Source organism: Drosophila innubila, chromosome X, assembly GCF_004354385.1.
Source record: "Drosophila innubila isolate TH190305 chromosome X, UK_Dinn_1.0, whole genome shotgun sequence".
Taxonomy (NCBI): Eukaryota; Metazoa; Arthropoda; class Insecta; order Diptera; family Drosophilidae; genus Drosophila; species Drosophila innubila.
Window position 1 is genome coordinate 2348165 of NC_047626.1, and position 25586 is coordinate 2373750.

Below are 25586 nucleotides of genomic sequence, written 5' to 3' on the forward strand. Positions count from 1 at the left end.
TGATATCGTGTATTACGAATATGAATACGAATACGAAAACGAAAACGATTACAAAATGCCACACACAATCAAATATATATTTTTAAAATTACCGAAACGAAAAAAAAAATATATATATATTCCGAATAAATACCACATAAAACAAATACCGTATACATATATATTGTACGAACTGTCGACAAATGGAACAAATCGAACAAATCGAATCAAATAATGCTACAGATTTCATGATGAAGAGCATGCGAATCTTTTAAATGCAATGTGGCTGATAGCGATAACATTTTTGAGTGTTGGTTTCGGTGATATTGTTCCGAATACGTACTGTGGACGTGGTATCGCTGTCAGTACAGGAATAATGGTGAGTTTTTAACAAATCCAAAAAAAAAAAAAAAAATACCAAACTTTATATAGCAACAATATATGCACACACATCCAAAAATCCAAAATCCAAAAAAAGAACAACTATTAACTATTAGCATTTCTCAAAAAAAAAACAAAAAACAAAAAAAATTTTGAATCGGGCTTGAAATTCACCTGTAAATAATGACATTCCTGCATACAAATACCAAAAAAAACCAAAAAAAATACCAATACCAACAATAATGTAACCAATAAATAATCAATATTATATGCTCAACTACTCACAACCAAATCGCAAATGTACCTTTAGCTGTATACCTTATACGTAGTAGCTATAGGTACTTATGTCATGTACTATGTCATACATATATTTGTAACTACCATTGTATAAGCCCTACTTCCGTTTTCCGTTCATATCGTTCATATGTCGTCATGTCGCGAAACTAGGCAAGAAATTAGCTAGACAATTTTTTTTTGGATTGGTCGATAACATAAATTGAGGACTATCGAAAAGACTAATCGTTAATTATCGTGTTATCGAAAACATAATTTGAAGCAAAACAAAAATTCGTATCGATACTTATCGATAACATAATTTAAGACCTATCGAAATATTAATCTATTATATCGATAGCGTATTTTGAGGTCTATCAAAATGTTTTTTCAATTTATTTATTACTTAATTTGAGAACTATCGAAGCCTTTATCGATTTATCGATACCATACTCTGAGGGATATTTATCGATAACAAAATTTACGAACTATCGAAACGTTTTAACACACTAGCGATTCACACACAGACTCCGTCTCCCTCTCTTTCTCTCTCTATCTCTATCTCGCTTCATGCGATTTTCTATCGATCTATCTCTCTCTCTATTTCTTTAACTATCTCTCTCTCCCTCTCTCTTTGGCTACCTTTTTACGTGCATATTGATCATGTCGTAGTCCTTAATTGAAATTGTCATACAAAATTAATACAAATAGAGTACAACTTATGCTACCTACTACTATTACTACTAACTACTATTAATACTAAAAAATACTACTGCTAAAATACAAAAAAAAAAAAAAAAAAAAAAAATTAAACTAACCTTCTGAATTGTGCTTATCATTTTCCAAATTTGTTCTCTAGCTAATCGTTACGTATGTGTGTTTGTACTTATCTGGCAATAAATTCCGCTAATCTAACTGTTGTAATACATATAGATATGTACAACTTTGAGATCGTATATTCTGATTCCGATTCTGAGTTATATCAAATTCCTTCTTGCCCAACATAATTAACTAACTAAGTAAACATACTTGCTAATTAATTAATTAAAAACTATTACATAATTATTATATTGACTAATGTGCGACATCATTTGGATACATTTTGCACTCACTCTCAGTCATTCACCTACTCATTCAGGCATTCATTCATTCATTCAATCATCCAGTCGTTTCTTCGAACTCAACTACAAATTAAAAAAAAAAAATTGAGGAAAAGCGAACAAAACAATATAATTAAAAAAAAAAAAAAACAGAAGAATAACATAAATAAAGAAAGCAACAAGTTCTGGACTTTTAACAATCATTTTGAATGTATAATCCAACAACAACATAAAAAAATTAACTGAATCCTTAAATTAAAAAAAAAATATATATAATAATAATAATAATAAATCCATTTCGATTGATTGATTGACAGTTAAGCAAAAAAAAAAAAAAATCATACTGTCAGTCGAGTCAATTGTGAAGTTAAGGACGCTCCTATATGATATAGTAATGCTGGATCTATTATCGTTTACAGGGTGCCGGCTGTACGGCGCTACTCGTGGCTGTGGTATCCCGTAAACTGGAGCTGACCCGTGCCGAGAAGCATGTGCACAACTTCATGATGGACACGCAGTTAACAAAAAGGGTATAGATCGTCTCCATAATAGTCCGAAAAAATAATAATTACCAGCACCTGTATAGTTACAGTTACAGTTACAGTTATACACGCTTACACTTCAAAAAAAAAAAAAAAAAAAAAACTACGAGTACGCTCTATCGCGCTCTCTCTTTCTCTCTCTCTTTCTGTGACTCCGAACGAGCTTAACCTCAAAAAATCACTACGATATTAATGGATCTAACCAACTTTAAAAACTTTTTCAAATCGGTCTTTTTTCTGGCGTCTTTTTTTCTGATTCCCGTCGCGTTCTTAATAAAAGTAAATTCGATACTGTTTTTTTTTTTCGTAGACACGGTATAGTTCTGTAATTTGATATAGTTTTCAAATTGTACTCGTAGAATCAAAACCACATATACACAGAATGCCACTTTACTCTAATAACTTTGTATTCATTTCTTCTCATAAAAATTTAGCTGAAAAATGCTGCGGCGAATGTTCTTCGTGAAACTTGGCTCATTTACAAACATACAAGACTAGTAAAACGGGTTAATCCCGGCCGTGTAAGAACCCACCAAAGAAAGTTCCTTCTAGCTATATATGCGTGAGTATTTTTAGAGATCTATCAACATCAACTAACTGTCAGAACCACCAACAATCAAAATAAATCAAAAGTAACGAAACCCTACTACAAAAAAAAAAAAAAAAAAAAAAATCTAAGAAAGAAAATAAAAAAAAGAAAATCTTTTTAACTGAAATTGAAAATTAAATCCGAATCCGATAAAATGTCAAAAGCAGATACAAGAGCAACATCAATATTTATATAGTTATATATACGCTTTCAACAGTTTATAGATCGGTTGTATTATACGACCTATATAGCCTGAAAGACTGCTAAGCAAGTTTCGATCACAAGTCCCTCCTCACTCCCAAAAAAAAAAGGATGGCAATTCGTAAATCCCATTCATTCAATCACATACAAAATAAAAACAAAATTGTGTTTATTTTAGTCACTTGTGTCTTGTGTCTTTGTTCCGTCTCTCTCTGTGTGTGTAAGTGTGTGTGTGTGTGTGTGTGTGTTTGTGTTTATATGTCCGCCCCATTGTCCAAAAAAAAAAAAAAAAACAATAAAAGAAAGTACTCGTATGCATAATATAGATACAACAAACATTTCAACTCGTATTCTCCTTATCATTTATGTAGCATACTTTTCAGCGCAAGCGTGTTCCCAACTCCGTAAGCGCCTCAAATGTTGAGAAATCTCAGCAATTTAGCCATCTCGAACTAGTCTTCAATCAAATTAACTATTGCTTAGCAGTATTTTATGTAGTTTTCTTCAACTTCTTAGTCAACGAACTGTTTGCGCTGAAATGTATGCTACATAAAAGTGTGAATACCGGCGAATAACCTTGTGCTTTATGTTCGTGCTGAATTCGTTAACTAACAAAAGAACATTCGTTGAGTAGTTCCCAGCTTTTTATTAACAAAAATTCCCTTCAAAAGGAATTGCAATGCTTAGCACATATATACGTTATGGTTCAGATTGAAGGGTCAATAATATATTTAAAAAAAAAAAAAAAACCTGCTTATAATACTTAACAAATGTACATAGCATTACAGAACTAACTAATAATCAGATACATGAATAATAAATAACTGCAACTAAGCAACTAATATCAATATACATATATATTTCTTAAAATATATATGTATATGCATATATATATATATATATATATCTATATATCAATTTAAATGATTGAACTCGTTTTACTAGCCTGTAAATAGGTTGTAAAGCCCTGTTTTTACGTTATGATAATACCGAAAACTAGCCACTTTTTACCTAGCATGCAGCGTTAATTTTTACAGAATTTCATATCTAAAAATATCAATCAAACTCTATACATATATATAAGAGTATGTATGTATATAGACTGTATATAGAACTGTACTATAGTAACTCATGCATATATCATTCGATCCAATTCTCGAGGCTTTTTTATTGTTTTATCACTGTAGCTTTGCAGCTTTATGGATCATTGAAAGCTTCGTTAAGCTTTAAGTATGAGCTTTTTATTTTAAAATCACATTACGCATAGATCAAGTGAGATCAAATGAGTTAGTATGTAGTTCTATATAATTATATTTATTTTACGCTTTTCCAACAAAAGAATATTTTTCGATACGATTTTCTGCAATCTTAACGCTAAAACAAAGATAAAACAAAAGAAAAAAAGAAAAAAAAATATATATATTCGATAAACACATATTATATGGCACAACAAATTATGATAAAAACACCCTCACAACTTATTTCAAATACAATAAAAATGATACTAGTAATTTTCTGACTCCAACTTCTCAACTTATTCCCAAATGCCGATCCGTAGATGGATCTTGTGGTCCGTTTCAAAGCAGATTCCACTGTATTGCCATTAGATATAGCGCAGCTGAGGTTAACATCTCTTTTAAGACCCGACTCAATCGGGTGCTAAATGTTATACTCAGCGCCATCAAATGGATTATTTTCTATAAAAAAAAAGGATGAAGAAAATAAATAAAAAAAAAAAATAAAGAAAAATTGTGTTAAACACGTTAAACGTATAACATTTTTTTATTGAACTTGATGATTCTTCCAACTGCCAACTAGGTTGCGAAAAGTTAAAATGGATCAACGCAAACTAATGGATAATGCAAACACAATAACCGATATGGCCAAGGTAGCTAGCAATCCATATTATACACATATCCAGCTCTTAACTCTAATATCCAATTGTTAACTTGCACTTGAACTGTCCCAATTCGCAGACACAAAACACGGTCTATGAGATAATATCGGACATGTCGAGTCGGCAGGATGCCATCGAGGAGCGTCTAACAAATCTAGAGGACAAGATGCAAAGTCTACAGGTGAGTGGCAAATAGTTCAGAGGTCGCAAATAGCATTCAACACATTTTATTTCATAGCTGTCAATTCACCTTGAATTAAAAAAAAAATTTATATATTGTAATCCGCTCGGTTTTTCAACCCTTTTGTCGTTCGTTTGTGTTATCTTGTCATGTGCCTTTTGTTAAGCAATGACAAAGAAATTTCTAATCTAAATAATAAGAGTTTATTTAACTTTAATTTGTGCTTCTTAAAATAAAAGTTACGAAATAACTCTTATTTATAATTACAGCTTGTAGCTTTTAAAATTAATATCAAATATAACTCTTATTTATTTTGTTAATTGGAAAAACTAAAAGAGGATTGTTATATCGTAACTTTAAAATAAAAATAGAAAATCTTTGGAATAAAAATTAAAAAAAAAAAAAATTGTTATTTCGTTTAATAATAATTGGAAAATAATTGTTAAATTGCAATTTGTTTTTTTTTTTATTTCTAAAAAAATCGGTGGAGTAAGAAAATAATGAGTTTGTACTTTCTTTTTCAATTTTCAAATCTAATTAATTAAACTAGTTAATAATGTATTTTTAGCAATATAAAATTTATACATTAAACATTTTTTAGTTTAAATCTTAATTTTTTTTAAATAAAAGTTACAGAATAACTCTTATTTATAATTCTTTCTTTGTAGCTTTTAAAAAAAAAATCAAAATAACACCTTTTTCACTTATTTCATTAAAAAAATTTTAAAAAAATGTTATTTTGTAATTTTTAAATAAAAATGAAAATTTTAATTGTAATTTATGCATTTTTTAAACAAAAATTAAATGAAAGTGGTATTTCTTTGTATAAAAATTGGGAAATAATTGTTAACATGCTATTTCTTTTTTTACTTTTAACAATTATGATTCCTGAATACGAAAATGTTGAGTTTTTATATTTTATTTTTGCTATTTTCAAACAAAAATTTAAAATTAATATTGTATATTTAGCAACAAATAATTGTTACATTGTAAATTTTTTAATTGAAATCTGAAAAACCCAAAAAAAATCCGTTAAAGCTTAGTAATAAAAAATATTGCATAATTTTTTCTTGAGCAATGACAACAGAAAACAGAAAACAAAATTTAAGTAAAATTTGTTTGGCGTTCTTATGATGTATGTTAAAATTTTGCCGAGTGCCTTAAAGTGAGGATTAAGATTTGCGACCTTTGAAAAATACTGATATGCAATACATGGTTTAATAATTTGCATAATATTTATGTGTTGTGACAGGAACACATGGAGAGCCTTCCAGATCTATTATCGCGCTGTTTGACTCAACATCAGGAGCGCATCGAACAACGACGCAACTTTCTACATCCGGATACGGCCGCTGCGGCGATTCAGCCGATGCAGCAACCAACTCCGCCATCCATGTTCAACACCACGCCCATGCTGTTCCCACATTCTAGGTAAGTTCCGATTTGAGCGATTTTAGCAGCTTTAGCAATTGCAATTACAACAACATCAACAATAACAGCAGCATATCATTCACATTTATCGTATTTCACATCATTTGCCATTTAAATGCTCTTCTAGTTGAATTCCACTGACTAAATATAATCAAAAACGTTTTCTCATCCTCATGTTTGCACATTGTGTGGCAATGTGGCAACACTGGTTCAATAATAGCACTTAAATGTTGAGTGGATATTATTTATGTTTATGTTCAACTACAAATTATTATTTGTCTATAAAAGGTGGCAACACTGTAAGTCTGTAATATGTAGATGAACGTCAAATAAAACAAAATTTGAATTAATTATCTGTCAAACTTAGTGTTCATTATTTTAACATGTGCAGGAGAGAAGTAAACTTGCTTAAAAGGAAAATAAATTAAATTAAACAGCCTGTCAGCAAATTGTTAAAGTCACTGTTATGTTTAACATGTGGTTATCTGTACTATCTACGTACTTTTTTTAAGGATGGTTTGACTCAAATATATAATATTATTAAATAGTTTATGAGAAACATCGTGATAGGAAAACAATAATTAAGTTAACTACCTGTCAAACTGAGTGTTAACTTTAACATGTACATGTAAAGTGCTTAAAGAGTCAAAAAAAAATATAATTTATCAGCTTGTCCGCCACTTGTGAAAGTCAATGTTAAGTTTAACATGTACATGAGAAAGATAATTGTAATGATTAGGATAACAATTGAATTCAACATGTCAAGACTTATATTTGGGAATTCCAAAGGTGTTTACATTTGACAAAGGCATTGTTAAATTTAATTTGCACAAAACAAAAATCACCAACATTAGAAGGACACAAATATATAGCCAACAGTGAATGTTAATTTAAAGTTAACATGCATTTGGGATAGTCAACTAAAATGAAGATAAAATATATATTAAATCAACGGAAAAGTCAACTAACATGAGGAGGACACAAATATAAATTTAAACACTCGAATTTTCAGCATATTAAATGAGAAAACGAAATTAATTTCAAATAAATATCAAATATAAATAATTTTATAAAAATTTTTATTCGTCTATATGATAAATATAATCAGTGGAATTCAGCTACCAAGTCACTTGTGTGTGTGTATGAGCCCATTGTAAAGAAGAGTATCGTATGGACCCCGTAGAGAAAAACACTTGAATACCTAAATTCCAAAAAATACCAAAATACCCAAAATACCAAATTCCGTGACCCGTAGCATTTTCTTCTATGCAAGATTCATGTGATTGATTATAATAATGAAAAAAAAGTGTGGATGTGAGTGCTATCAATTTGCATTTTGTAATACCAAAAAAAAAAAAAAAAAAAAAAAATAAATAGAAATAGAAATAAAAATGCAAATGTGAAACATCATTGCTTATTATCATTAGATATCTAGTATCATAATTGTTTATAGACATATTGATCGAGCTCACACACATCCATAATAATAATAATAAACAACAACAATTATATAAGTAATTATGTATATGAAATGATTGATTTGATTGAAACGATTGATTAAATTTTGCCAATTGATTGATAATTTGAGAATTAACATACTGCTTTTTGCATAGAAGTGTACCCTCATCCAATAACGCCGCTGCTACTTACCATTGGCCAACAAGCCCTATTTTGCCACCTATATCTAGTAGAACACCACATTTAGTGCCTGATACTCACATGCCATCAAATGGATCTGCAGTTAATAGCTACGCATCTTCCAACAAATACGGCAGCTGAATATCAGAAAGAGAGCGCTCCAACTCCGTCATTAACATCGAGATGCTAACATTAAGAAGGCCACCACCAGCAACAACAACAGCAACAACGTCAATACCAGCATCCGCATCCGCAACCACATCCGCATTCGCATCCGCATCCATACCCATGTCAAAATCGATGTCACCAACTCGGGTCGCCATGGCATTGGGGAATTCACCGGCGTTGTCCGTGAACGAGGAACCAGAGCTCTTTGAGCTGACCCAACATTCGGTTCGTTATTCGCACTCGCATCCGCATTCGTATCCGCATCCGCATCCGCATCATCGCATCGTTGAGAGCATCCGCATACCAGCTGGCATACCGGAGGATGTCGAATCCTTGACCAATACGAACAGCAATGGCTCAACCGAACAATTTGCGAGTAATGTGAGACAGGAGCTATCGTTAGCAAAATCGATAACGATACCGATAACAATACCGATACCGATAACAATACCGATACCGATAACGATACCGATACCGATAACAATGCCAATATCAACAACTGCATGTGCTACGATTGCCGAGACGACAACGACGACATCGATTGCCTCTAAGATCACCGAGAATAAGTTTACTAGGAAAAGAGAACGTGTATGCAATAATAGTAGTAATAGTAATAATAATAATAATAATAGTAATAATAATAATAATACAAATAATAGTAATATTAGTAATTCTACAAGTCGAATTTCGAAATCGGCCTTTTGTAAATAAGCCTCTTCGAAATGAGAAAAAAAAGTCAAACGTTAGCATATACATACGTACATATAAATACATACATACATACATGCATATATGTATTCATATATATGTATTATATACTTCAATATACCATATATATATATGTGTATAAAAGTATACATACATATATAGCAAAAATAAAAAAAAAAGTGTATTTTTTTCTAAGCCTAGGATATTATTGGTAATTTTTAAATGCATACTAAATATATTACTATCTAGTAATTGAATTGAATTACATAGCGTAAATTAAAACAAATATATTGAATATTAGGACTTGCAACCTCAAGTATGATTGGTACAATAGTAGAAAACCCCCTCCCAACCCGAAAAACTCAAAAACCCCCCCTCACCAAAGTAAAAGCAACAACAGACGCTCAAAATAATACAATAATATAGTTACAATATCAAAAAATAACATAGATCTTAATACCAATACCATCAATAATTTCCCAATTCCATATTTAACCAAGCCTACAAACTACAAATCGACATTTACACCCTAAATATACTTCATAAAGTTTTAAAACAATCCTCATTTCAATCGTGTATTATTTCAGACATTTTTTTAGACCAAGTCCGTCTGCTTATTCCCTCGTCTTATTTGTAGAGCTAGAGTTATGAAATTTTGTATATACAACACTTCTACATTAACATAAATTTGAGATATAAATGCAAAATTATTAAAACCGAAAACACCTTTAAATATTAAATATTTGTAGACTTGGTTGACTTTTGTAATCCCAAAATTCCCAGAATATGTGTGTGATGTGAGTATATTTGACAGTGTGTGTGTGTGTGTGTGTGTGGGTTGTAATGTGGTGCATATAGTTTAAAAAAAAAACCCAAAATAATTTAAAAAAAGTTTATACTAGTATTCTAATTGTTGTATGTATTTTGCGAGCCTAAGAAATCAGCAAAGTTAACTCAACTAAAATGTTGTTGTTTATGAAAACTGTACCCCATATACATACATACTAAATACTAGCTCTGGCTTTAAATTTTATAAAAAAAAAAATTAAAAAATAAAAACCAATATGGAAAACCCAATGAAACCGAAAACCCAGAATTATAAAACTCAATTAAGAACCTGACTAGCTTTTGAGAGAGGTACGAGATACATAATAGTAAAGTAAAAAGAAATCTAAAATGAACAATTTTAATTGAATTTTGTAAAATATTTAAACCACAAGAAAACCAAACTAAATACAAAAAACCAAATAAAAATAATTCAATTTAATATACAAATTAGCTGTAATTTATAAAATACAAAAAAAAAAGTATGCAAAAAAATTATGAAAGAAACAAAAAAATGAAAAATGAGAAATATAGAGTAGTTAATAGCAGAGTGGCCGAGCTACGTAAGTTTTCTAAAGATTCTAAAAGGAAAAGCATAGACATACTATAAAGTATTAACTGAGAGCATCGAAGTTAATTTTTTTTTTTAATAGGTAAATGAACTAAAATTTAAAAAAAAATAGCGTGAGTATTAAAAAACGCATAAATTTAAAAAAAAAAATGCTTTTAGGCAAGTCGCTAAGTAAAAACAAAAAAAAAAAAGTAATGGTAATAAAAAAAAAAACTACAGTGAGAAATAAAAGTAAAGGTTCAACAATAAATTCGCTTAAACTGAATTCCCCAATCGAACATGCCAAGATGCCGCCGCAAAAAACCAGGGAACCAGTCTGGATCAAAAAACCAAAAGTAGTAGTACTTCTATCTAAAAACAAGCAAAAAAAAAAAAGAAGAAGAAGACGAACAAAAAAGTACCAAATTTCATTTCTTATTTGTCTCTCGAATAGTACATTCCAGTTAATATAACCAGCCAATCCCATTAGTTGCAATCCCAAAATAGATGCTGTTATTAAAATCAAAAAATTAAAATAGTTTTAATTTGATTTTTCAGATAATCGTATTCAAAACGCTTTCTGCTACGTTTTAAGCTATGACAGTACATTTCTTAACGATCTGGCAACACTGTATTGCTCGTAGATTCAACACAACGAATCTTCTTCACATTTTTTGACAGTTGTGTATTGCTTGATTCAATTATAATTGCCAGTTCGACATAATTAGCAAATTCTAAAAAATGATATATTCTCAATTGCAGTAAGTACATCAATGAAACGGAATCATACTGAAAATACCCCAAGAAAATACCCAAAAATTTAAAAAAGAAAGCGAGAGAGAAGAAGAGAAAAAAAAGAACCCTTAAACATGTATACCTATTTATAATATTGAATATTTAAATTGAAATGAACGTTCAAGACTGCTGTCAAAATAGCTTTATCACAATAAAAAAACACACACACACATACATACATGATTCGAACACTGTGGACAAGAAACACGAACTAAGTAAAGTTGTAAAAACACGAACAAAAATAAGAAGAAGAAAAAGAAAAACAACGTATGAAACGAAAGATACGAAATACGCCCAGCTTTAATATTATGTACTATAATGCATATTTGGGTTTCAACACTTCATTAAAATCTTTAACAACAACAAGATAAAAATCGTATATATGATACCATCAAAAAAAAATTTCCCGTTTGAACTGGTTTCCTAAACACAATACCTTAAAACAAATGAAACAAAAGAAAACTGATAAAAACAAAAAATCATGAAATATGAAAACCAAAAACTTTGATATGAGGGACCGAAATTTCTAGACAGGTCTTTATTATACACCGTATCCAAAAACGAAAGCAACAAAAAACCCTTTAACTGAAGCATCAACAAACTGAAATCATAAAACAATGTTTACATGGCATACTACAGGTACTAAGCCTACCCTAACTTATATTTGCCAATACTGAACAGAATTGCACAATATTTATGTTTATTAGGCCCACAGTGTGGCGCACAGTGGGTCAGTGTGTACGGTCAGGTCATAATAAGCGAAATGCAACAAGCTGAAGTTAAATCAAACGTACTTTATCGTTGGATATACTCAGAATCTTCTATAAAAAATACATATTGGCATATGTTTATGTTTATACTGTATTATTTATGGATTAAAAATACGAAAATGGTTTGACCTCTAAATTTATTCTGTATTCAAATTTTATTAATTTAGAAAATTTTATTATTTTTTGTCCATCATAGCCATGGTTCCACGTTGATCATAAGGGTCCCCCCTTTGAAATTTTGAATATTCAAAATTTTAAGTCTCGAGTTTTTACTTTTAATCAACTCCTTATATCGTAATTAGTATAAAACAACACTTTAAACTTGATTCTGAGACCTTTCATTTTTTTGTAAAAGATCATGTAAAGATCATTGTAAAGTGGCTAGGTCAAAGGTCGGACCAACTTTCGACTGTCATAACTTTGCCAAAACTCATCCGATTTTGAAACGGAATGTCATTTTGATCATTATTTGGCCTTTTTATTCATTCTGCATTTAAATTTATTTCATTTTAGGAAAAAAATTATTTCCCTCTTAATCTTGGGTTTGATGCAAAGGGTCCCCCCTTTGATATTTTGAAAATTCAAAATTTTAAATCTCAAGTTTTCACTTTTAATCAACTTCTTATATCGAAATTAGTATAAAACAACACTTTTAACTTGATTCTGAGACCTTTCATTTTCTTGTCAAAAATCGTGTCAAAATTAAGAAATATTTTGACTTGTAAAGTTGCTGGATCAGAAGCTTGAGCAACTTCAAACTATCATAACTTTGGCAAAACTAAACCGATTTTCAAGCGGAATGTCATTTTGATCATGGTTTGACATCTTCATTTATTCTGCATTCAAATTTTATTAAACTCTCTCAAAAAATTGTATTCCTTTTGATCCAGATATTTACTTCCATCATCTTAAAAAGTTTCAAAATTGACCGAAACCAAAAGAACAAAACTGAAATAGAAATTTTACCGAAATAGTTGTTTCGGAGCGTGCTGGAACCGAAACCGTAACCTTTATTGGTTTCGGTTTGAATCCTTGATTAGAACAGTTTTAGATTCACATTTTTTGTATTTCGGTTAATTCTTCTCTCACCCTTGACCCACTGTGCACTGTATCTCTTGTGTGTACTCAGGATATATGTGTTTATGTATGTGTGTGTGTGTGTGTGTGTGTGTGTGTGTGTGTGCGTGTGTGTGTGCATTCAATTGTGTTCCACTGTGTACATATGTGTGTGTGTTCTTCTCTTCAGCGAAATGTAAATCACACGGAGTACTACGAAAATCACAAAGTGTTGCACAGCTTCAGTTAATGATTCCATTTCCGTATTGAGTTTGACATCGATCCAACAACAACAGCAACAACAACAACAACAACAACAACAACATGAAACTTTTGGTATATTTACACAGCGAAATACTGACAACACGATAGATACTATAACTTTTAAAAATAAAATAGAAATCCGGCCTAAGAACGGAATACGGCATAGAATAGTCAAATTTAAACAATAACAACAGATGAAAATGAAAATAATGAAATGAAAAATGGGTTATACATATACAATATACATGTATGTTAATGTGCAGATGGTCAACAAAATGTAACAACAATTTAAACAAAAAAAAAATACTATATACTATACTAAATATATATATATATACTATATATACTAAACAAATAAAAAGATCATATTTGACTTTACATGTATTCTAAGTATATAACGCATTCAGTAGTTGAACGAAAGCCGAAGCAAAGACCAATTTATTAAGCATAACAATTATTTGTTAAACTAAACAATAAACAAACAAAAACCAAAATGCGAAACAATTTTTTATTAAAAATTTAAATGAAATGGAAATGAAAATGAACAAGAAATGAGAACGTAAAGTAAATTAAATGAAAACAACAACTTTAACTAATCCCAAAACTTAAACAACAACAAACAAGAAAAAAAAAAAACCAAAAAAATAAACAACTAAGTTAAACGCTATAAACTTAAATTAAAAAATAAAGTATAAATTAAAAAACTAAATTTAAAAGTAACTTTAAAAAAAACACAAGTTTCTTAAAGAAATGAATGCTAAAAAAAAATCCCAAAAAACTACTAAAAAAAACAAAAAAAAAAAAAAAACAATGTAATTTACATACAATTCAGTGGCTATACAAATAGTTTATTTTGAATTAACGGTATTGTATATTTAAATTAAAATTAAATTAATATTGTTATCTTATCGAGGAACCGTGTTTTGCAAAAGCTTTAATATTTAGGGTGCCTACATTTGCTAAATTAGTATTTTACTATTTAAAAAAACAAACACAAACTAAAACAACACACACACACACCCATACATTCACACTCCCATACACACACACACACACATACAGAAATAAAATGTAGTCCTTAAACGCATAAAATAAAGTTGAGTAAAGGATGAAAAAGGATGTTAAAATCCTTTCTCGATTATGTACACACAACAAAAATACTAAACAAAATGGAAAAAATACTAAAAACAATTACTAAAACAACAAATATTAAATAATATGTATTTGGGATAATTTTTAAGAATGTTTATTAGATTTACGATTTGTTATTTTGTATACATATGTATGTATTGTAGTATAAACTGATCTGATTTTTTTTTTTTGCTCATTAAGCATTTATCTCATAAGGATTCCCCCAACTATTTATAGCAAATTTACCCATTACATAAATCAATTGATGTACTGTTATAATGTACACAGTCCCCCCTCCCACCCCCCAAAAAAAAAAAAGCAAACAAATGAACAACAACAAATTACAGAAAAACAAAGTGGGAAGAATAACCCTTAAAACATGAACAACAACAACAACAACAACAACAGCAACAAATTAAGTAAAATTGTAAATTATTAATTAATGAGAAAAATTGAAAAATTTTAACATAATAAAGGGCTTTGTATGAAAAAATATTCCTTAATGTGTGTTTTTATTTCTTTAATTGGAATTCGAGATTTACCTCGTACTATGAATCTTTTCAAATTATACCATGCTCTTAAATCTAGGAGGATCTTCAACTGCCTTGAATGTTTTCAGAAGTAAGTAAAAATTCATACAACTTTATCAAATTTTCATTCTAAAAAAGTTAATTTATTTACTCATAAAATGAAATTTAAATGTGAAAGAAAAGGATACAAAATTTTTTGAATTTTGATGAAGATAACATATAAACAATTATAATTGTTAGTCAAGCAACATTAATGAAACTTGGTATAAAAGTCTATTTTGGCCTTAAACTACTATATATAAAGCTCTTTGTCCTGACTTACTGACTGATCATTGCACAGCCCAAACCATAAGTTCTAGAAAGCTGAAATTTGCACATAAAATATATAAATCTAAATCAGAAAGATTGGAATAAATAGTACGCACTTAATTGTAATAAAAATAATTTATTTCGGCACAGTATTGGAATTAACGTATTTTACAACAAATTAAGACACAAAAGCAACGCGATTTACAACTACAATATTTATGTACAAATAATACAAAAAAAAAAAAAAGATATGATAGTAAATAAAAGGTTAAAGATTTATCGGGTGGGTTATAATACCCAGGGTTCGGGCTTAAAGCGGACTTAAGATCGTTTATCAATTAGATTTTTGCTGAGCAGTACCATCGGCTTCATAGAGGCTGAGGCTGGCATTACGATTATAACTAGGCATATAATACATATATACATAATACAATATAACTAATCTCAGTGGCTTGACTAGACGCTGGTGTTGCCAAACAGATTGACCAGTTTTTGCCTAAAGAATCCCAACTTATCGGATTTCGCTTTAGCCGACCGTTTCGCAAAAGCTTCGCTCTTGAAAATGAGCCAATCTCGTCGGATCTGTGGATTGGCGGGTCCCCACTTATCACTGGGCCTCATCGAAGCCATGAAGGACTGTGGATAGACAGAGATTTAAGGTTATAAATCATGTATGAAAATAGTCCTTATGGTAATTCTCACCTTTGAAAAACTGCCACGTTTGTGGGTGCTGATGTACCACCAACCCCAGAGTGGAAATTGGGCAGCTCCAACGGCAAAGAGCACCCATCCCGCAACTAAAATTAATATTTCAATAAAATTAATATATAAATAAAATAAATAAAATAATTCTAATAAAAAAATTTAATATGTATCTTCAGAAAATTATCAATTTATAAAGTTTTTTACTTACTATCTCCCGAAAGCGGAAAGTATGTTTCACTGTACTTGATCGGTTGGATGGTAACCATGGAATAGATGAAAATCACAATCATCATCACAGGTGTAAAGAAAAACCAGCAAATGCGCCAATAAAACGACACCTTTTTATTGCTCATAAACTCTATGTCATCGCACAGATTCTGCAGACCTAAAAGAATATCGCAAAAATATTCAAATTATTTAAGATTTTATCAAGTCACCTTTCGAAACAACTATTTCGGTAAAAGGTTTTATTTCAGGTTAAAGGTCTCAGAATCAAGTTTAAAGTGTTGTTTTATACTAATTTCGATATAAGGAGTTGATTGAAAGTAAAAACTTAAGATTTAAAATTCTGAATTTTCAAAATTTCTTGACATCAAACCCAAGATTAAGAGGGAAATAATTTTTTTTTTTCTAAAATTTAATAAGTTTAAATGCAGAATGAATTAAGAGGCCAAATCATGATCAAAATGACATTCCGCTTGAAAATCGGTTCAGTTTTGCCAAAGTTATGATAGTTCGAAGTTGCTCAAGCCTCTGACCTAGCAACTTTACAAGTCAAAATATTTCCTAATTTTGACATGATTTTTTACAAGAAAATGAAAGGTCTCGGAATCAAGTTTAAAGTGTTGTTTTATACTAATTTCGATATAAGGAGTTGATTAAAAGTAAAAACTTGAGATTTAAAATTCTGAAATTTCAAAATTTCAAAGGGGGGACCCTTAGCATCGAAACCAAGATTAAGAGGGAAATAATTTTTTTGCAGAATGAATTAAAAGGCCAAATCATGATCAAAATGACATTCCGTTTCAAAATCGGTTCAGTTTTGGCAAAGTTATGATAGTTCGAAGTTGCTCAAGCCTCTGACCTAGCAACTTTACAAGCCAAAATATTTCTTAATTTTGACATGATTTTTTACAAGAAAACGAAAGGTCTCAGAATCAAGTTTAAAGTGTTGTTTTATACTAATTTCGATATAAGGAGTTGATTAAAAGTAAAAACTTAAGATTTAAAATTCTGAATTTTTAAAATTTCAAACCCAAGATTAAGAGGGAAATAATTTTTTTTCCAAAATTAAATAAATTTAAATGCAGAATGAATTAAGAGGCCAAATCATGATCAAAATGACATTCTGTTTCAAAATCGGATGAGTTTTCACAAAGTTATGACGGTTTGAAGTTGGTCCGACCTTTGACCTAGCAACTTTACAAGTCAAAATATTTCATAATTTTGACATGATTTTTTACAAGAAAATGAAAGGTCTCAGAATCAAGTTTAAAGTGTTGTTTTATACTAATTTTTATATAAGGAGTTGATTAAAAGTGAAAATATGAGATTTAAAATTCTGAATTTTCAAAATTTCAAAGGGGGGACCCTTAGCATCGGAACCAAGATTAAGAGGGAAATATTTTTTTTTTCCAAAATTAAATAAATTTAAATGCAGAATGAATTAAGAGGCCAAACCATGATCAAAATAACATTCCGCTTGAAAATCGGTTCAGTTTTGCCAAAGTTATAATAGTTCGAAGTTGCTCAAGCCTTTGACCTAGCAACTTTACAAGTCAAAATATTTCTTAGTTTTGACATGAATTTTTACAAAAAAATGAAAGGTCTCAAAATCAAGTTTAAAGTGTTGTTTTGTACTAATTTCGATATAAGGAGTTGATTAAAAGTATAAACTTGAGATTTAAAATTCTGAAATTTCAAAATTTCAAAGGGGGGACCCTTGGAATCGAACCCAGGATTAAGAGGGAAATAATTTTTTTTTCAAAATTAAATAAATTTAAATGCAGAATGAATAAAAAGGCCAAATAATGATCAAAATGACATTCCGTTTCACAATCGGATGAGTTTTGACAAAGTTATGACAGTTTGAAGTTGGTCCGTCCTTTGACCTAGCAACTTTACAAGTCAAAATGTTTTCGAAATTTACCATATATCCATACAATGCCGGCCAGCTCAAAGATAGCCAATATGAAGACCACATAGGTGCCGCCATAGAAATCCACCAAAGTAAGAATCCATTGACCTCCCTAAAAAAATGAATGAAATATCCGATAGAGTGATCGATCGTACATAGTTGAGAACTCTAAGGAATCTTACCGGCGTTATGTAGACCAAGCCCATGAGAAAACCACATATGGAGGTGGTCATCGCAACCTTCCAGTATTTCCAGGACTTGAACTGATCACAAATGATGGTCACAATTGTGCTTTGCAGTGCCACAATCGATCCGATGCCCAATACAAAGAGCATGAAGAAGAACAGAACCGAAAATAATTGGGGAACAGCCTGAAATTTGGATATTGCATCCGGATAGGAAATAAAAGCCAAGCCAGTACCACTGCGTATAACATCCCTGATATTTTCAATCTGTAAATTGTGCGCCAAATTGCCCAATATGGCGAATATGGTAATACCACCCAAAAGACTCGTCAATGTATCCAAACTGGTAACAATCATGGCATCCCTAAAATTACATAATTATAATATAACATTTATAATATAAGAAATATTTCAGATCTCACCTGTAAATGGGATGATTGAATCGATTGTAGGAGGCAAACATGATGATTGGTCCACAACCCACGGCCAAAGAGAAGAAACATTGGACCACCGCCTCCTTCCAAACGGTGGGATTGAGCAGCTCACCCCATTGGGGTTTCAGGAAGAAGACGATGCCATCGACAGCACCCTCGAGAGTGACCGCCCTGCCAAGTAATGCGAAGAGTACCACATAGGGAAACAGGGCCAGGAAATAGGCCGCTTTTCCGGAACTCTTAACGCCTCGCATTATCACCAGGAATATGACAACCCAGGACACGAACAGCGCTATGGCTAATTTCCAATCGGGTGTACCAATGCCATCCGAAATATCCGTTTTCTCCTTGATAACCACATCGCTGCAAAAGTTCAGGGAATTATTTAGAAACCATCCACTCTTTAGTTAAAATTTCAACCTAAAACTTACAATTCCCTTCTTTTCGTTTAGTTTTAACAAATTTAAGCAGTCTTAAATTTATATAAAAAAAGTGAATTTTTCAACACTGTCCATTTTTATGAATTATTTAAAAACCATCCACTCTTTATTTAAAATTTCGACCTAAAACTTACAATTTCCTTCTTTTCGTTTAGTTTTAACAAATTTAAGCACTCTCAAATTTATATAAAAAAAAAGTGAATTTTTCAACACTGTATGACAGTATTTTAAAAACTTCAAACTGTCATAACTGTGTCAAAACTCAACCTATTTTTATTCGGAATGTCATTATTATCTTGTTTTGACCTCTATTTTAAGTCTGCATCAAAATTTTAAAATATAATTTTTCTTCATTACTGTCCATTTTTTTCATACCCTCGATCACAGTCCATTCTTATGATACTTTCCCCTTGACAGTTTTTCAAAAACTTCAAACTGTCATAACTGTGTCAAAACTCAACCTATTTTCATTCGGAATGTCATTTTAATCTTGTTTTTACCTATATTTTAAGTCTGCATCAAAATTTAAAAATATAATTTTTCTTCATCACTGTCCATTTTTTTCATAACCTCGATCACAGTCCATTTTTATGATACTTTTTACAGTTTTTCAAAAACTTCAAACTGTCATAACTTTGTCAAATCTGATCAGATTTCCTTGCGAAATATCAGTTTCTTCCGTATTTGGCGTCTAATTTGATTCTCCATCAAAAAATATACAATTTTTACCATACTATCGATCACTGTGCATTTTCACCATTCTTCAAGCTGCTTTAACCTTCAATTTCCTAAATATTATGTAAGTTGAAATCCTATCTATATTTTTCAGTTTAAGCTAGCATTGCTCGACTTGTAGATACCCAGTACATTTATAAATACTTTATACTTACAGAAAATATAGTTCGGAGCTGCTTTGCAGTTTCGTAGTATTGGCTGAGTTATCCGAAGTTATCAGGGAGCTGACATTGCTCAACAAGGAGCGAGCATTTTGTTCGGGACTAGAGTTAACACAATTGAGCCAATCATCCCGGCAAAAGGACCAGGGTAACTCGGCTTGAAAGGACACGAATAGATAGTACAGGGTCAATGCCAACAACGAGGAGTAGTAGCTGATAATACAGATACATCCAAAGGCCTGTCCATAGCCTACGCCCACAAACGAGGGGCAGATTGACCAGATCTTAACCGTGCCCTGACTCGTAAACTGTCCAATGATCATCTCCAGATAATACATGGGTTTGCCTAATATGATAAGAAAAAAAATAAAGGTCAACTACGTATTTCAATATATTAAAATTATAAACTTACCGATCAGAAAGAGCACTATAATATATGGTATAAGAAAGGCGCCGCCTCCGTTTTCATAGGCCGTAAATGGAAATCGCCAGACATTTCCCAATCCCACGGATACCGAAATGCAAGACATTAGAAACTCCAGACTATTTGACCAATTCGTACGCTCCTTCTCCGAACTTTGTGCCTCCTTCTCATGATGCTACAAAATAAAAGAAATATAATAATTTTGTTAAAAAAAATTCACTTAGTCAAACTGATCACATCTTGATGATGCATGATATATTAAGCAATGTTTACACATGATGATTCTCCAGACTCTAAAATAAATATTTATGCTACAAGTTGATGTTGTTGGTACTACAAATATGCCTAGATAAGACATATGATTACCCAACACTGAAATGTTCCAAAAATAGAAATATATGTGACATATAAATGCATATCTCTGGCAAAGATAAGATTATTATGTAAATCTTGAAATGATCTTTAAGTTCATAAATCTCTAATCTCAAAAGATAGTTAATATAACGCCTCCGATATCACAAGAGTTGTTAAGCTTTGGCATTAAAATTTTATAACAAACACTTGCAGTTTATTTTTATTACATAAGAGTTATTTTCTTAAATGAATCGCATTATGATAGGGTATTTTTTTAAATTGTGGCAACACCATGTCTACAATGTGGCAACACCTCAATGACAAGCTTAAAGTTTTCATCGAAAAAGTGGCTTGAAATGTCGCTGCCATATTTGTTAACCGTATGTCTGGCAACACTGTTCAAATTTAACATGAAGATAAACTGAATTGTATAATTTTTAGAAAAAAAAATTGAATTAATGTTTATAAATTTTAACTATGTTTAGATATATAAGTTATCTATTTTCATAAGAGACTTGGGATATAAATATAAATGATACATTCGACATGGTGACAAGTTAAATGGACCATAAATATGTATAGTTAACTTTTTTGTGCGTCAATACAATGAACTCATCTACCTGTTAAAAATAGTTCTTCATTTTATAGCTGCACACTAAAATTTTACAATCTGTTACTACCAAACTCAGTTTAATTGGAGCTTTAACCGCCGGTTAAATAAATCGCAGCTAAATTATTGGGAAATTGGATTTATGATTACGATAAGATAACAAAGTAAACATTAAACTGAGTCTGCATTGCACATATTTAACATGAAGTTAAACTAAGCTGTTAAATTATATCAAATAATTCAAAAAAATTGAAAAAAGCACTGTTAAACAAATTGCTAGTTGGTTTTTTGATATATGGACTTTTAATATTCTTCCACTTGGTGACAAATGAGCTCATCTTTTATCTTGTTAACAATATTGTAACATTTAATAGCTGCACATAAACATTTTACAACCTGTTACTACCAAACTCAGGTTAATTGGAGCTTTAACCGCTGGCTAAATAAATCGCAGTTGAATTATTGGGAAATTGGATTTATGATCTAGATAAAAGATAACGAAACCGATTTTTATTTCGTTTTTTTTTTTTTTTTGCGACAACATGGGAAAGCGCGTGACAGGCGGACGAACGATAAGAAAACAGAGAAACGGAAATGGGGAAAAGTACAAAATAAAACTAGATAAGCGCAGAAAAACAGAGAAAAAGTTGTCTTACAATAAAACTTGAACTTGAGTAAAACTAATTTCAAAGTACTTAAAATATTTGAATTGTGACTAATGCTGTGTAATTAGTGAATAACGCCAGACATTCATATTCATATGATCATATCTGTGAATATATTTATTCACAGCGAACTACTAAAAAAAGAAACTGACCACAAATTGTGGGGAAAACAATAAGATGTATCTCAATATGCATGCTGTCTGGCTATAAAAATAAAACAATGTACACGTCAATTAACAATCACAATTAAATATATTTGTAGTTTAATAATTATTCTAGTACGTGTAATATTCACAGTAATTCCCCCAGTTATAGGAAGTGCCCTCTAACGGATTGGCAATATTTGCACTTAGGTTTAACACATTCATTTGCATTGCATAAGCTGTGAAAACCCGTTCATGAATCAAAACTCAAACTCATACGAGAACTCAGAGTCAGACTGCAATTACAAATGTCATTTCAACTCAATTTAGTGACTGGCCACATCGAGTTAGTTATAAACTTATCGAGTTTACCTGTGAGAGACTTTATATTAATTATTAATAATTCACTTTTGGTAGTATATATTATTGCTTAAACAGCTTTTTAAATAACACTTTCCCATACACGGTCTGTTCAAACAAAACTATGTCTCGCTATTTTTAAGTTAGCGAAAATGTTTTCAATTGTTTAGCCCAGTGTGCAAGACTTGTAGATACCCTGTACTTAGTTCCAGCTTTATCAAAAGACCAGCTACATGGCCACTCAGCTTATTCGACCCATTGTTCTTATTTATTACAAGTTAAAAATAAATTTCTCTTTCACATTTGTTCCTTAATATTTAAACTCAATCAACATATTTTTACTTACAATTTTTGACATATATTTTATCTGAATTGGGTAATAAATATTGGATTAAATTAGCTGATAGCCACTGTAAATACTCTGTACTTAAATTTGTAGCAAATACAAAAAAAAAAAAAAAAAAAAACTCCACAAACTTATAATTTTCAATTTTAAGTCACTTACAAAAAGGTATAATTAATATACAAAAATAACTGAACAAATTTCATGCGTATCTTACAAAATTCGTATTATTCTTTTTATATTTATTTTTATGTGAGTTGAATGTACCGAAAAAGACCTGTAACCAGTTGTCTTTATCAAACAATAATACGAATACAACCCAATTTCTTCACGACTTCAGATGCTCGTTTAATTCTCGCGATCCAAACGATCTGCGCAGACAACGAGATACAATTAAATGGTATTACTCATTATCATTAAGTATGCCAGAGAACAAATAACAATTGTATAGTAGGAAATGGAATTTATTATTGAATAAACACATGTTTCGTCTGGGTTTTCTTTTTGTATCGCTGACAGATTTGAGAATATTTGATTAGATATTTGATTACAACTTGAGTTTATATGGATAATTGCATTTAGATCTCAACGATCATGTTGTGTAAAGAGATTTGTTTGATTTTATTAGACGTAGTACAAACATCTTTTAAGTGATTTACATTAATCTAATGTGATTAGATTAGATAGATCTAATTGGTTTACACAGATCACAAGATCAGATTGATTTTATGAGATGATCTACATAGATATAACTCAAAAGAGCTGAAATCATTGAATGCCAGTCAAAGAAATATCACAGATAACATATTTTTGGATCAACAAGATCAGAGAGTTCATTCTACGATCAACAAACATGCGATAAATATCAACGACCTACATACCTAGATAATGAAGATTAGATTCTTTTTAAACGTTAAAATTTTTAAAGATCTCAATGATCTACAAAGATCTGTTCGATTAATGTAGGTTAGATAAATAAAATTATTATTATATCTAACAATCTACCGCTTAGATTAACCAGATCAGTTTACAATAATTTTAAAAGCTATTAATGATCTAAAGCCCGGTTTTTTTCTCCATCGATTTATGAACAATCTACAAGATCACATGGTTTCTCTATTGATCTATGAACAGTTTACACAGATCTTCAAGATCATTCTAATCTTTTAACTCAACGATCGACTGGACTTCATTCCATTCTACAACAATTTTGAAAGACATTAACGATCTACGCTTAGATCAGTTAAAAATTCTCCATCGATCTTTTAACAATCTACAAGATCGCATGGTTTCTCTATTGATCTTCAAGATCATGACGATCTTCTAACTCAACGATCAATTCAATTCGCTTAGACTCCATTGAAAGCAGCTAGTATTTACGACTAAATGTACATGAAAAACTTATAGAAATTATTATTAGATAATGACTCTGGGAAACACCTCGCGCACCAATAAAACCCTATTGACATATTATTTGTGTTGCCCCGAGGCAAACTCGTTTTTTGTTGTTGCACTTGGCTCGACAACAATCTGCCCAGATCTGGATACTGTATGTGGTTTATATTGTACTATTTTTTTCAAAGATAAGTATTAGTATCTAGTGCCAATAAAGTGTAAAAGACATTCGTTTTATGGATCGTTGGTCCCTTGGCCTACAATTAAACTAGAGTTGCGTTTAATTGATGGTCTATATAAAGATATAATAAAAATCATTAAATAATTTGTTCTAGAGAAAAGAACGTCAGAAAATCATATTTTTAGCAAAACAACATTTTTAGTGTTACGATCATATACTTAGTGATGTTATATTTGTAGCGCTCTCTGATATCCAATCACTTAACTGACGAATCACGTTTGGCTAATTGCAAAAGGGGTAGACCATCTGGTAGGGTGGGTTGCGGAACATGCGGAAATGTTACTTACGTCTGTTTTGTTGTTGCTGTTGTTGGTGTTGTTAATGTTGTTGTTGTTGGAGGTGCCATTGGCCCCGTTAGACTGCTGTGGCATTGTCTTCAATTCCATGTTGCAAGGCCCAATTTAATTAAATAAATTTATTTTACTTGAATTTTTTATCTATTACTGTTAATGTGGTTGTTAACTTGATTTTCTGCACTGCCGCACATTCAATTAAATTACAAATTTAATAACAAATTTGCCAAGTAATTGTTATTATTGTTGTGAGTACTCGTACTTTTGACTGAGTACCATTAAATACACAAACTGAATGTGTGAGGCTCACACAATTTTTTTTTTAAGGCCGTGTCCGGAGTCGCGTTGTGATGCCGTGAATGCCACGGCTGGAACTGAGACAGTCCCGGGCTTGAAGCGCTTTAAGAACCCATCAAGCACTTGCCCAACAGCAGCTGGTAGCAAGTACAAGTACTAATGCTATATTCCCATTCCCGACTCTCAAATACCCGGTACTCTACTTAAATGTATTGCACACATTTCACAAATGTTTTGCATACACGGAACGTAATCGTTATAAGCTATATTTTAAAAGAAAACTAACATAAAAATGGTTAAATGATTATCTAAAAGAATTTTCTTAATTGAAAATTATCATTGATTT

At 30.8% G+C, this 25586-nt stretch overlaps 2 protein-coding genes across 3 annotated transcripts in view; one reads left to right on the plus strand and one right to left on the minus strand.

Annotated features, from left to right (window-relative positions):
* LOC117794272 (small conductance calcium-activated potassium channel protein) overlaps positions 1 to 8939 on the plus strand; it is an 80235-nt gene extending 71296 nt beyond the window's left edge. The window contains exons 7-13 of one of the 2 annotated variants that reach the window (XM_034634864.1): positions 223 to 358; positions 2153 to 2263; positions 2710 to 2837; positions 4884 to 4953; positions 5042 to 5143; positions 6396 to 6574; positions 8191 to 8939. In XM_034634864.1, coding sequence (XP_034490755.1) covers positions 223 to 358; positions 2153 to 2263; positions 2710 to 2837; positions 4884 to 4953; positions 5042 to 5143; positions 6396 to 6574; positions 8191 to 8353 — 889 coding nt within the window. In that variant the 3' untranslated portion in view covers positions 8354 to 8939. Of the gene's footprint in view, positions 1 to 222; positions 359 to 2152; positions 2264 to 2709; positions 2838 to 4883; positions 4954 to 5041; positions 5144 to 6395; positions 6575 to 8187 lie in introns of both variants that reach the window. The other variant, XM_034634863.1, reaches the window with a different exon arrangement.
* Positions 8940 to 15438: 6499 nt separating this feature from the next.
* LOC117793474 (sodium-dependent nutrient amino acid transporter 1) lies at positions 15439 to 25303 on the minus strand. Its single transcript, XM_034633786.1, has 9 exons — positions 24938 to 25303; positions 20528 to 20714; positions 20110 to 20461; positions 18768 to 19142; positions 18343 to 18709; positions 18173 to 18272; positions 16232 to 16408; positions 16021 to 16115; positions 15439 to 15954 (listed from the first exon to the last, which is right to left on the minus strand). The coding sequence occupies exons 1-9, from the start codon at positions 25034 to 25036 to the stop codon at positions 15775 to 15777; spliced, it is 1932 nt and encodes a 643-aa protein (XP_034489677.1). The 5' UTR covers positions 25037 to 25303; the 3' UTR covers positions 15439 to 15774.
* Between the last annotated feature and the right edge of the window lie 283 nt (positions 25304 to 25586).

Coding starts and splice junctions, on each gene's coding strand:
- LOC117793474 (XM_034633786.1), bottom strand. CDS start 25,036: ATGGAATTGAAGACAATGCCACAGCAGTCTAACGGGGCCAATGGCACC. Junction 18,710..18,767: donor TTCAATCATCCCATTTACAG/GTGAGATCTGAA, acceptor ATGTAATTTTAG/GGATGCCATGATTGTTACCA. Junction 16,409..18,172: donor CGGCATTGTATGGATATATG/GTAAATTTCGAA, acceptor ATATTCTTTTAG/GTCTGCAGAATCTGTGCGAT.